The sequence below is a fragment of the Talpa europaea genome, assembly GCF_964194135.1.
Source record: "Talpa europaea genome assembly, chromosome: X".
In the NCBI taxonomy this organism is placed as follows: Eukaryota; Metazoa; Chordata; class Mammalia; order Eulipotyphla; family Talpidae; genus Talpa; species Talpa europaea.
In genome coordinates this window covers 1,632,100-1,644,400 of record NC_140081.1, presented here as the reverse complement: position 1 = coordinate 1,644,400, position 12,301 = coordinate 1,632,100, and the positions used below count along the sequence as shown (strand labels likewise).

Here is a 12,301-nt window from a genome sequence, read left to right as displayed (position 1 = left end):
GAAGGATGTACGTTCTACAAAATTAGTATCTAGGCGCGTGTCTCGTATATGAAGTGAGTGCGTGGGTTATATAAAAATTACATTTAATTCTATATTTATATCAAGAAACATACTTTCCTCTTGTGACACCCCTTTAGTCTGTGGCATTCCCACCGAGATTTTTCATCCTTTACCGTCCACTACATCGGCTGGTTCAATTCTTCATGCCGTTCATGTCCACCGACCAGGAATATTTCCAAAACCGGCGTTTCTCGTTGTCCTAAAACTTTCGGGATCGCGAGGACTTGAACGTGCCGTAAGGACTTGAATGTGTCGAAAACACACACATACACGGATGTCTGCGTTTCTGTTTGTCCATGTCCATCATGTCCATCAGCTGTGCCTGCTGGCCTCTGAGATGATCTTTAAAACCCCACAGTGACCCGCCGCGACCCCCGTCTGTCCTCTGGGGTGGATGATTCTGGCCCTGGAAGGTCTCCTTTAGTAGCAGGTCCTTTTTGCAAACGAGCCACCTTTCCAGTGCTCAAGGCGGTGTCCATTCTATGAAGAGTCCACCCACCCCAGGCTGCAGGGGGCGCAACCCAGCTGCCCACAGACTGAGGGCCGGGGAGGCCCCCTCCCTGGCCGTGTCAAGAGGACATGAGGTCCCGATCTGCTATCAGCATCTTCCTGCAAAGCCCCATCTGGGTCAGAGTCACGGCGAGGCCGCGTGTCCATGGACAGGCGCGTGTCCCCCGTGTCCCTCCTTCCGTCCATCGTCCTCCGTGTGTTTCCCGCTCCCTGCCCTGTGCCCGGTCGCCCATCTGAGCTGCCCTTTGCCCGTCCTTGACAACCTTCACAGCTTGCAAATCTTTGGGGCAGCCTGAAATCCACAGTGTCCTTGGAACTGGCCCCTCTTGCAAATATTCGGGGGGTCCCTTGGCACAACGTTCTGGAACTTTCTGGGCGCGGTGTTCCTTCGCCAGCCTTGCCCAGCGCTCCCCACTTGGGGCTTCTGCAGCTTAGACAGCAGCTGAAGTCAACGCAGCCCCATCCTGGCGACGTGCGCTGCTTGGAGACACACTGGGGTTGGGTGACAGCTGCGCAGGGGTATGGAGGGCGCGTGGACAGGGCGCCCTGCCGTGCCCTGGCCTGCACTGACCCTTCTGCTTTCTCCCCCCAGGCTGACCACTCCTGCCCGGTGCGTTGCTGAGGAGTCCCGGGAGCAGGCGTTGGAGGGTCGCTGCTGCCTTGGCGCTCCGTCCTCCGGAGTCGGGGTCCAGCATCACTAGGAGGGGGGCGCCCGCCTCGCCATGGGCTGCCTCGAAGACCGCTGGCCGCGTTCCCAACCGTGAGCTGCGCCTGGTGCTTGGGACCAGCCGCGCCGTCCCGGGCCTCACCCGCCCCCGTGCGCCCTGGGCGCGCGGCCCCGCCTCGCTCGGACTGGCCCATGTGGGACTGAGCCATGTCGAGGCCGCAGGGACTGTTATGGCCGCCCCTGAGCTTCACCCCGGCGTGCGTGATGCTGCGCGCCCACCTGCTGCTGTGGCTGACCGCGCTGGCCACCCACTTCTCGCTGCTGCACGGCCAGGCCCAGTACCCGGTGGTCAACACCAACTACGGCAAGATCCGGGGCCTGCGCACGCCGCTGCCCAATGAGATCCTGGGCCCGGTGGAGCAGTACCTGGGGGTCCCGTACGCCTCGCCGCCCACCGGGGAGCGGCGGTTCCAGCCCCCCGAGCCCCCCTCCTCGTGGACGGGGGTGCGCAACGCCACGCAGTTCGCCGCCGTGTGTCCGCAGCACCTGGACGAGCGGTCGCTGCTGCACGACATGCTGCCCATCTGGTTCACCGCCAACCTGGACACGCTGATGACCTACGTGCAGGACCAGAACGAGGACTGCCTCTACCTGAACATCTACGTGCCCACGGAGGACGGTGAGTAGCGCAGGAGGGCGCAGCCGGCCTGCAGCTCCGGGCTGGGCCGTGGCTGCCCCATGCGCGCCCTTTGCGCGTTGCGCGCGGCCGCCCCTTGCTCGGTGAGCTCGCCAAGGCGGTGGCTGTGGCCCCTGGACTCTGCGCCCACTTATCCTGCCGCTAAGGGCGGCTTGTCTAAGCGCTGGGGCGTGTCCGGAGGCCAGGGGAGCCGTGCGCGCGCGCCCTGGCGCACTGGAGGCGCTTGGGGAGGGAAGCGCGCAAAGACGCACGGATCCAGCGCTCACAAATGGGAGTTACAAGGCCGCCTCCCTAGGGCCAGGCGCCTGGAGACGCCGGCGTGTCTGCTGGCGTTTGCAGAGAGCACCCTGCGCGAAGCGCACCCGCTGCCAGCTCATGGAAGGGGTGGCTGGTGCGGCTCTGCGCTCCTGGGGGTCCCTTGCGCTCCGGCCAGTGTCCCCTGTGGGCTGGGGCCAAGGATGGCGACCGCAGCTACTCGGAAGAGGACGTCCCGCTTGCAGACAGAGGCCCTTTTCCAAGAAACCAAAGGGAAAGTCTGTCCAGTTGATAACGCGCAAGAGGCCGGTTGGCCCAACGCTGGTCACTGCTGTGGCCGTGTCCAGGCACATTTCAAATAAATCTCTTTCTAGAAAGAGACGCAGGCGGTCCCCATGCAAACCATCCCCTGGCTGCCCCTTCAAGGTGCTAGTTTTGGCAAGAGGATAAGCAGCCCGGCATGAAATCTTACTGGAATCCCACACTTCACCCAGCGCAGAAACCACAGTGTCCTTGGCCGTTTTATGGAAAATTTCCTTGTTTTCCTTTTCATCCTGGCGAAGTGTTTTCCAGTAAGATTTGGCGGAAAGTCCACGCTAAACAATCCCATTATTCAGCGGCTGCCAGCGCCTGATGTCATCTGCCGTGGTCTTCTGTCTCCGCGTCCACGCTCACCACCAGCGCCGGGAGCGCAGCTTCGTGCAAAGCCAGGCCGGGCTTGGGCGCTGCGGGGATCACAAAGGACAGCCAGAGAAAGAGATTACTCATTTCTGGCGTCTGGCCCTCGTCGTTACGGCAACGGAACACACCACGGTGCTGTCACGTGGGGAGGTCCGTCCCCCCAGGGAGCTGCCTCCGGGGTAGGGAGGGGGCGCAGCCCCCAAACCAACCAGGGTTCTCATCTGGGAAGCCCGCAGGGTCGTGTCCTCCCTGTGACGAGCTCTGCCAATCACCCGTGAGGCTGGCAGCTGAACAGGATGGCGGGCGACAGGCGCTGGGGATGCTGGATGCACGGTGCCCGCCCTGCGGGCAGGACCTCACGCAGTCAGCTGGGGCCTGAGGGTGCGCCCCAGACAGAGACACTCTGGATGGCCGGGCTGGACGCCCCCCTCTGGAAGCAAAGCCGCCGTCTCCCCACGAAGAAACACACCTCGTGTTTGCACAGATCTCACCCTGTGGGGTTAGCATTTCGTGTTGTTTTAGGAAAAGACAGTGACATCCCTTCAGCCAGAGGGGAGCTGAGTGTCTCACTGTCGGCCGTGGACCCGCTGCCTGACTGGAGCCCGGATCCCACATTTCCGAGTCGTCTTGCGGCCTCCACCAAATTGGCTCCGATGTCTGTTTCTAATTCCTCATCATGTGGAGATGTACTAAAAATAGACGGGCTGAGAAGGAGGCTTGATTCCAGCCACTTACCTTCAGGTCTGAGAATAACTTGCAGCGGGAAACGATTTAGGATTTTTCGGTAGCGGGGTTTCCGCGGCCGGCTTCTCTCCAGCCAATGAGCACATTCCGTTTGCGTGGAGCGTGACCTTGGAGGTGTTTTTACGTTCATAATTTATAAACGACAGGGGTCTGGGCAGAGGTGGTTCTGTTTGTATCAGGGGGCGTTGCAGGGGATGAAGGCTCGGACTTTTTTTTTATAATTTAGGGTGTTTCTTTATAACTTAATCCCGCCTCGTCCACGCCCTTTAGAGGCCTGCGTGCTCACGAAGTAGCCATTTCTCCCTGGTGTCTACAAGGCCAGCGGATCAGGAATCTGAGTTCATATTTCCTCCTTGGAGAGCTGTTCCCCTGAGGTCAAGTCTGTGCACCCAGTCCGGGGGGAGTCGGGCCCATGGCTGTCGCTAATGAGGAAGGTGTGGGTGGAAAAGGATGACTTTCCAGGGTTCGTGCAGCCCGTGGCTTGGTCGAGTCCCCCCTGGTGTCAAATGTCATATAAAAGGGTGGAGCTGGGACCCCAGGAACTGGCAGCTCCACCTTACCTGAGCCTCCACGCCCGTGGCAATAGCTGCCAAGGCGATCGGCATCAAATACCGAGATTTTCACCCTCGACTCGTATCCGAAACCCTCAGTCAATTGGCTGCTCTGGCTGGAGACCAAGTCTTTGCCGTCTGGAGCCTGCTGGGCCCCCCCATCCCGAGGTGCTCCCCTGTTGCCCTTCTGAGCTCGAGAATCCTCGGCAGCAAACGTGCTGCTCTGGACACTGGGGCTTTAGGACGGACCTTCTAGAACGGGCATTTAGAAGGTCTCCCGCGCAGATCCAGGAGGCGGTACTGGCTCAAGTTTGTGGGGAGACGTTTTGCAGATCGGCGATTTCAGTGCTGGAGGGTGGACCCCGACGTTGAGATCAAAGGGCGTGTGTCACCGGGAATCATAGCGTGACAGCCTGAGAGTATCCAAACCTGTACCTTCCGCCAGCAGAAATCCGTGGGGTCCCCACGCCACCCCTCTCTCCCTGCCTCAGTTTCCTGGTCTGTGAAATGGAGACGTGCTGGGAGGCTGCAGAGAGGAGAATCCCACAGGGATAACTGCTGTGGGATCTCGGTTGAGGGGCGCATACGTGCAGCCGCTTCCCCGAGCATGTCCTCCCGGGGTCTTGTGAGTTTTTGACTCCAGCGTACAGCAGATGTGTGCTGTCGGTAACAGGAGTCCTCGCTGCAGTCGTGGACGGGTTAGCTCAAGAAGTAGACGCAAGGGGCCATCATTTCTGACAGTTCCGAGTTTGATTTCAACAAGGGGGAATTCCGAGGGGATGGAGTTGACAACAGCCAAGCTATAGAAACAAGCAAAGTCCCAAAAAACAGGTGAGGGGGCCAAGAAGATGTGGTCTAGATACATAATGGAATACTACACAGCAATGAAAAAGGACAGACTCCTGCTGTTTGCAGCAACCTGGGTGGGGCTGGAGGGGGTGATGTTAAGTGTAGTTAAGTCAGAAGGAGAAAGATAAAAAGGAGATGGTGTCACTTACAGGTCTAGATACATGATGGAATACTACACAGCAATGAAAAGGACAGATTCCTGCTGTTTGCAGCAACCTGGGTGGGGCTGCAGGGGGTGATATTCCGTGTAGTTAAGTCAGAGGAGAAAGATAAACACGAGATGGTGTCACTTATAGGTCTAGATACACAATGGAATACTACACAGCAATGAAAAAGGACGGACTCCCACCATTGGCAACAACCTGGGTAGGACTGGAGGCGATGGTGTTAAGCGCAATAAGTCAGAAGGAGAAAGATGGTGTCACTTGTTGGTGGACTCGAGAGAAACCCAACAAAGGGTCAGAGTCACGCGGAATGAGGCACCCGAGGGCCAGGGGAGAGGGTGAGGACAGGTGGAGAGAGGGCACAGTGGAATGCGGGGCAGGCAGAGGGTGGAAGGGGTGCTGCGGAGACCCCACCGGGAGCGGGAGACCCTACAGCTGGTACGTGCTAGCAGTGCCATCACCGCTGCTGCGCCCGTGCCAGCATCACGGAACAGCCTCTTCCTCGGCTCTGCTCTCTTCCCGAACACGCCTCGGCCTCTCCCGCCGGAGCCGTCCAGTGCATGTTCAGCGTCCTCTGTGGCTTCCAGAAACTGATTCTCGGGAAAACGTGAAAATTCATTTCTGGGAAGAGCCCCGTGGACGCTTCGAGACAACAGCGCGGGGCTCTCCACGGGAGATGAAGGACGAATTAATTTCCCTTCTTTTCTGCTCAAGTCGCAGACAGGCCGCTTGTATCAGCTCCCGGGGAAACCGCCGGAACCGGAGAAGGAAGCCCGGGCAGCTGAGCGAGACAGATGTGTGTGCCCGTGCGCGCCGGCGGGCAGCTGCGTCCAGCGGGTGGCAGGATCCTCTTTGGCGTTGCTTGGCGGGTTGGTGAGGTGTAGACGCTTGTAGGGAGAGGCCGTGGGAGCCGTGATGGAATCATGCCTCTGCGACGTGGACTCGTGGGAGAATAATTGAGTGTTCTGTGAGCTCGGTGAGTGCCGCCGGAGTGGACTCTGATAGAGGCGGCCTGTGCATTGGACAGGTTGAAGCGGCGGAGAACAATGGGTTGGAGAGTTTAGAATAATAGATAATATTATTATTATTATTATTATTATTATTATTATTCTAATTTTAGAATAATACTGTGATGAGCGCAGATTCCTACCTTCATTATCCATGATGAGTTTTTTTAAGACTTATTGATGCATGCAAGAGCTGGGGTGCAGGCCAGAGCTGTGGGGGGTGAGAAGACTCCCCAGAGACAGAGTGGGGAGCAGAACAGGTGGATCCGCTGAAACACACTGCTGAGGGGAGCAGCGGGGGGACAGGCGGGGTCTGCTGCGCCCTGTGGGTAGCTCCCTGGCCGGGGATTGAACTCGTGCTGCAGAGGCTGTTGATAGCTTCATGGTGCTGTATCCTGACCCCCTAAACCACCAGGGAGGCCCGGGGTGTGTGTGTTTATGTGTGTGTACTGGAGCTGTGTGTTGGAAACAAACCATTGGGGTGTGTGCGTGTGCGTGTGTGTGTGTTGGAGAGAATTATGTACCATTGTGGGGGGTGTGTGTGTATGTGTGTGTTGAAGCCATTTGTTGAAATATTTACCACTGGGGTGTGTGTGTTGGAGAGAAGCATTTACTTTTGGGGGGTGTGTGTTGGGGAGAAGCATTTACTTTTGGGGGGTGTGTGTTGGGGAGAAACATTTACTATTGGGGGGGGTGTGTGGGAGGAATCATTCGCCCTTGGGGGTGCGTGTGTTGGAGACGGACATTCACTGCTGGAGAGAAACATTCACTTTTGGGGGTGTGTGTGTTGGAGACAGACATTCACTATTGGGGTGTGTGTGGGAGGAAACATTCGCCCTTGGGGGTGCAATGTGTTGGAGAGAAACATTTACTTTTGGGGTGTGTGTTGGAGACAGACTTTCACTATTGGGGTGTGTGTGTGTTGGAGGAAACATTCAGCGTCAGATGAGAGCAAGTGTCTCCAGGGCTCCCCAGAACTCAACTCACGGTCTGCGTGGCCCCTTCCAGCCCCGCCTGCATTGCGACGCCCTCCTGTGCCCGAGCGGGAGTGCGTTTCCAACCTCGGTGCGCCCCGGGACCCCGCCTGCCCCTCCACAGCCGGACCCCGGCAGTATCGATGTGTCTCCAGCAAAGGGGCTTTTGCGTCACCCCATAGCACACGACAATCCGTGCTGCTCACCCACGTCGAGTCCTGGTGGGGACAACACAAGGGGTTGATTGAGTCCGCGGAGTGAGAAGCGAAGCTGTGGACGCAGCTCGGCGGTGCTGGTCTTGCCTCTGGACTGTTCTCATCGGTCTCCTGGCCACTTGAGCCCATCTTGGTGCTTCTGTTGGCCTCCTCCGAGAGGCTGACTCCACGTGGTGGGGACAAATCTCATCAGCGAGCCCCACAGCCCCTTGAGCGCAGAGAAGCGCATGAGGCTGGGGTGGTGCCGGATGGGCCCGTTTGGGTCCCAGCCAACTCCGCGTCCTATCCAGAGGGAGGGGAAACTGGGGTTGGCATAGCCTTCTTTGGGGAACCGTTTCTGGATGTGGAGAGGAAAGGTGGGTGAAATGGGAGCTGGGTCTACACCCTGGCTTATCCTGGGTGGTGACTAAGTCTTTCTCTCAAGAGTACAAAGCGAGCAGAACCCACAGGTTGCGGTCCCCCTGCGCCCTCATACTAGGGACGGCGGCCACAGAAGAAAGCTGTGGCTTCACGGAGCAGCAAATGACCCCGACCTTTCCGCAGCATTTCCCTTCAGCAACAAAATCCTTGACCTAGTAATGGTTGGCGCTGCCTTTTGGAAGCGTCTGGGCCTCTCAGTGACACGCGGGGATCCAGTGACGGGGAAACTCGTCTTCTGGGTCTGGAAGCTGGCAGCTCTGGCCACGCAGAGGTAGCAGGAGCGATAACTCCAGATGCAGAACTTGACTTGAAGTGGGGGAGGCTCTGAGCTCACCGCTTTGCCCGCTTCTTGCCATTTCTAAGAGTCCAGCTGGACACTTAGACTCACCGAAGCTTCAGCCAATTTAGAGTTGACCCCGGAGAGAGAAATTGAAGGGAGCTATTTTCAGCCTAAGCCTTCAGTGGCAGAGCCTGGACAAAGCCGCGAAGAAACGAGTCCCGGGGCACCGGGCTAATGTCTGTAGTTGGCATCAAGGTCTCATGCAGGGGATTCCCCGGCAAACACAGGGTCTCGCTCAGATGGGTCCTCCTGCTCCATGGACTGGTCTGTGAGGGCTTGAAGCGGGTGGGTCTTTAGGGTGGTGGTAGGACTTGGTCTTCAATTCTTATGCACCTCTTGTAAGCCCAGATGGGTGCCCTCCGGAGCCCTTACTTGGTTGAGTTACTGCGGCCTCTTGGGTAACATTTCCGCGTGTGTGAGGCCTCTCTGACCAGTCGCCAAAGGACACCGACAACCCCAAGATGAGTTTAGATGATGTTGTGGTAACAAGGACAATAGTAACAGTGACGACTGGCGATTTTGCTGAGAGTGATCGCCATGATGATCATGAACAAGAACTGATGACTGTGCTCGCAGTGAGGATGAAGGTGGTGGTGCTGATGACCATCATGGTGGACGTGATGGTTATCTTGATGATGGTGGTGATGGTGAAAGCAACAAACATAGTGATGACTATGGCGGATGGGGTGACTTGGATGATGGTGATCACATGCTGGTGACGGTCATGGCGATTCATCTGATGTGTCCGATGATGCTGGCGGCAGAGACGAAGATGATGAGTTGATGATCGTGTCGGTGGTGGCAGCCATGGAGAGGCTGATGGCGATTTAGATCATTATTTGCTGCTGCTGGTTTTGATGGTGGAGATGATTTTCAGGGTGGTGATGCTCATGGTTGTGATGATAATGATGGTGATTTTGATGCTAATGGTGATGATGTTGGAGGGGGTGATGATTTTGATGTTGATGAAGGTGGGGGTGATGATGGTGGTGATAGTGGAGATGATGATTTTGATGATGATGGTGGTGATGGATGTGATGATGGTGGTGATGGTGGACATGATGATGGTAGAGATGATTTTGATGATGTGATGCAGATGATGATGGTGGTGATGGTGGACATGATGGTGGTAGAGATGATTTTGATGTTGATGTGGTGATGGAGATGATGATGGTGGTGATGATGATTTTGATGATGATGTGGTGATGGACATGATGATGGTGGTGATGGTGGACACGATGGTGGTAGAGGTGATTTTGATGATGATGGTGGAGATAGTGGACATGATGATGGTTGTAGAGATGATGACTTCCATGATGATGGTGGTAATGGATATGATGATGGTGGTGATGGACATGATGATGGTGATGATGGTGGTGGAGATGATGATTTTGATGATGATGTGGTGATGGACATGATGATGGTGGTGATGGTGGATATGATGGTGGTAGAGGTGATTTTGATGATGATGTGGTGATGGACATGATGATGGTGGTGATGGTGGACATAATGGTGGAGATGATTTTTGATGATGATGGTGGTGATGGAGATGATGATGGTGGACATGGTGGTGGTAGAGGTGATTTTGATGATGATGGTGGTGATAGTGGACATGATGATGGCTGTGGAGATGATGATTTCCATGATAATGGTGGTGATGGACATGATGATGGTGATGATGGTGGGAGAGATGATGCTGATAATGGTGATTTTGATGCTCAAGATGGTGATGATGCTGGAGGTGATGTTTTTGATGGTGGTGAATGAAGGCGGCAGGTTGCTGTCACCAGAGAGCAGGCCCAGCCTGCCTTGATTTCCTTCTGGACCATGGCTTGCTGCATGCAGCTTCCGTACCGTGCATCTCTCTAGAACCAACGCGGATCCTTTTACTGGCTCAGCGAGCACTGGCTGCAGCAAACCCAGAACTTGGCAGGGACGAACTGGAGCTATGGAAGGAAAATTTTAGCCAGCTCTCCATTCTGCTTTATTATAGTCCACGCGATAGTAAAGAGATTTTTTTTCCCTACAAAGGGTGAGAGATTGATCTTTTATTTTTAAATAAAAATGTAGCCTTCTACACCGCTGGACAGTGACCAGACAAGACCAATGAATCTCTTTTTTGCCACCTAGCTTCGGCCGAAACAACCTCCCTGCATTTATCCTTAGGCTTATTTGTAACTGATTTTTTTTAAAAAGCAATCTCCTTTTCCCTCTCTGTTCTTCCTTCTCCCTCTTTAAATGTCCCTGTTTCTTTATAGCCAGTCTCGGTGGCTAATCATGTAAATTTCAGTGGCAGCTAAGAGACGGGGGCCCATGTGTACATGACGGTGGACACGGGTCTCCGGAGATGAGCCGCCTGGGAAGGCAGCCGGGGTCCTGAGCTCGGTGTCACGCGTTGACTGGGGAGTTGGACAACCCATGGCCAGCCCTCTGACGGCGCCTTCCTTCTTGCATGGCCTCTAAGATGCTTTCGCGTTGCATAACACAAGACTTGGTCCATACTATGGTGACCTGGTGTCCCGGTGCTGAGTGATCAGACTAGCAGCCACGTGCATCAGCTGTTGACATGGAAACGCGGGCTTGGAGCGAGGCCAGCGATGATGCTAACTCAGGCCTTCTTGCAGCGAGGCTGGCACGACACCGGGATGGCTCTGGTCTTCCCACCTGGGTGAACCTGGGTCGCACGTGGGGTCTCGCTGTCACATCCCCCCATGACCCACCGCGAGGCAGCTGGACGACAAACAGGACAGTGTCGCAACCGTGCACCAGCTCAGCTCTCTCTGCAACACCATCTCGCTAGTCACTCCTGTTTGCAAGAATATTTCTTTTTTTTTAAAAAAAGACTTATTTGTTGATGCATACAAGAGCTGGGGTGTAGACCAGAGGTGCAGGGGTGAGAGGAGTCCCCAGAGACAGAGTGGGGAGCAGAACAGGCGGATCCACTGAAATCCACTGCTGAGGGGAGCAGCGGGGAGACAGGAGGGGTCTTCTGCACCCTGTGGTCATCTCCCTGGCCAGCCGGGGATCGAACTCGTGCTGTAGTGGCTGCAGACAGCTTCATAGCGCTGAGACTTAACCCCTGCCCCTGCAGGGAGACTCTGCAAGACTATTTCTTAAACATGGCATCCATTTAATTTTTAATTAAGGCAGATCACGGGCGTGTCGTTCCAAAGCACCATCTGCTTGGACGCCATTAAGGGTCGACCTGTGTTTGGTCACAAACCCAGCTCTACCCTTCACCCTCCCAAGGACCTGCACCGTCCGTCACTGCACTGACTCTCGCCACGGCCGTTTTCAGCGTGCACACGAGATGTCTGCGCTTGCTTATTTTACCCGTGGGTGTTCCTCACGGTGTATGCACACTTCCTCCAGTGTCCGTGAGGCTGGGGCCTGCGTGGTTCCTGGGCTCCTGCTCAGCCCTCAACCCCGTGGCATTATCCATTCTGAGCAGCTGGCGCTTTGCAAGGTAGGACCTGCAGCCACCCATGTCCCGTCTCCACCCCGCAGGGCCCAGGAGGACACTGCAGCTTGAGAACAGTGTCCTGAGCCCGCGGGACAAGCCCCACAGAAGCAGCTTGGAACCCACCACGATCTAGCTGTACCCGGCTCCCGAGGGTGCAGCGAGCTGCCTGTCTAGACCACTGGCTGCAGAGCCGGCACCATCTCTTTTATCCTATTTGGGAATACTCTCGCTGACAGCTCCGTCCCAGGAAGGAGCATTTTTAAGCAGCGAAATGACAAGCTGTGATTTGCATTTTGAGATTAATTACCTGGGCTGCCAGTTATTTGTTAACTTGCTCAGCTTGGCCCCAGTCGACATCCACTGGATGTAATTTAATTTATTCTGGGGAGAGGTGACCGGCCCCCACTCCCTCACTCTGCTGCCTGCATCTCCGGCCTCTGGGGCCATCTTCGGGAGCTTGTGGGGTCTCGTTTCCAGGAGCCGCCGAAGAAGGCAGGATGGATGGGGCTGTCTGAAGTCAGGCCAGGGAGTTGGCTTATCAGACGAGAAGCTTCCTGAGCTAGTCATCAATAATCGGGGCCACGGAAGAAATGGGGAGCAGCATAGAGAGGAGCAGAAGACACCTTCGTCTCGGTCACTCTTAAGAAAGTGTCCCGTCTGAGTCTTTGGGGAGCGCAGGCGCGGGGCTTTCTGCTTCGTACGAG

General features: G+C 56.0%; 1 protein-coding gene across 2 annotated transcripts in view; it reads left to right on the top strand.

The window, feature by feature from the left end:
* Positions 1–1,444: 1,444 nt before the first annotated feature.
* Positions 1,445–12,301, top strand: part of NLGN4X (neuroligin 4 X-linked) — a gene marked incomplete at both ends in the record, with an annotated part of 134,510 nt that continues 123,653 nt past the window's right edge. For both annotated transcript variants that reach the window (XM_084258031.1, XM_084258030.1), the window contains one exon: positions 1,445–1,916. In XM_084258031.1, the coding sequence (XP_084114157.1) occupies positions 1,445–1,916 (472 nt within the window). The remainder of the gene's footprint in view (positions 1,917–12,301) is intronic.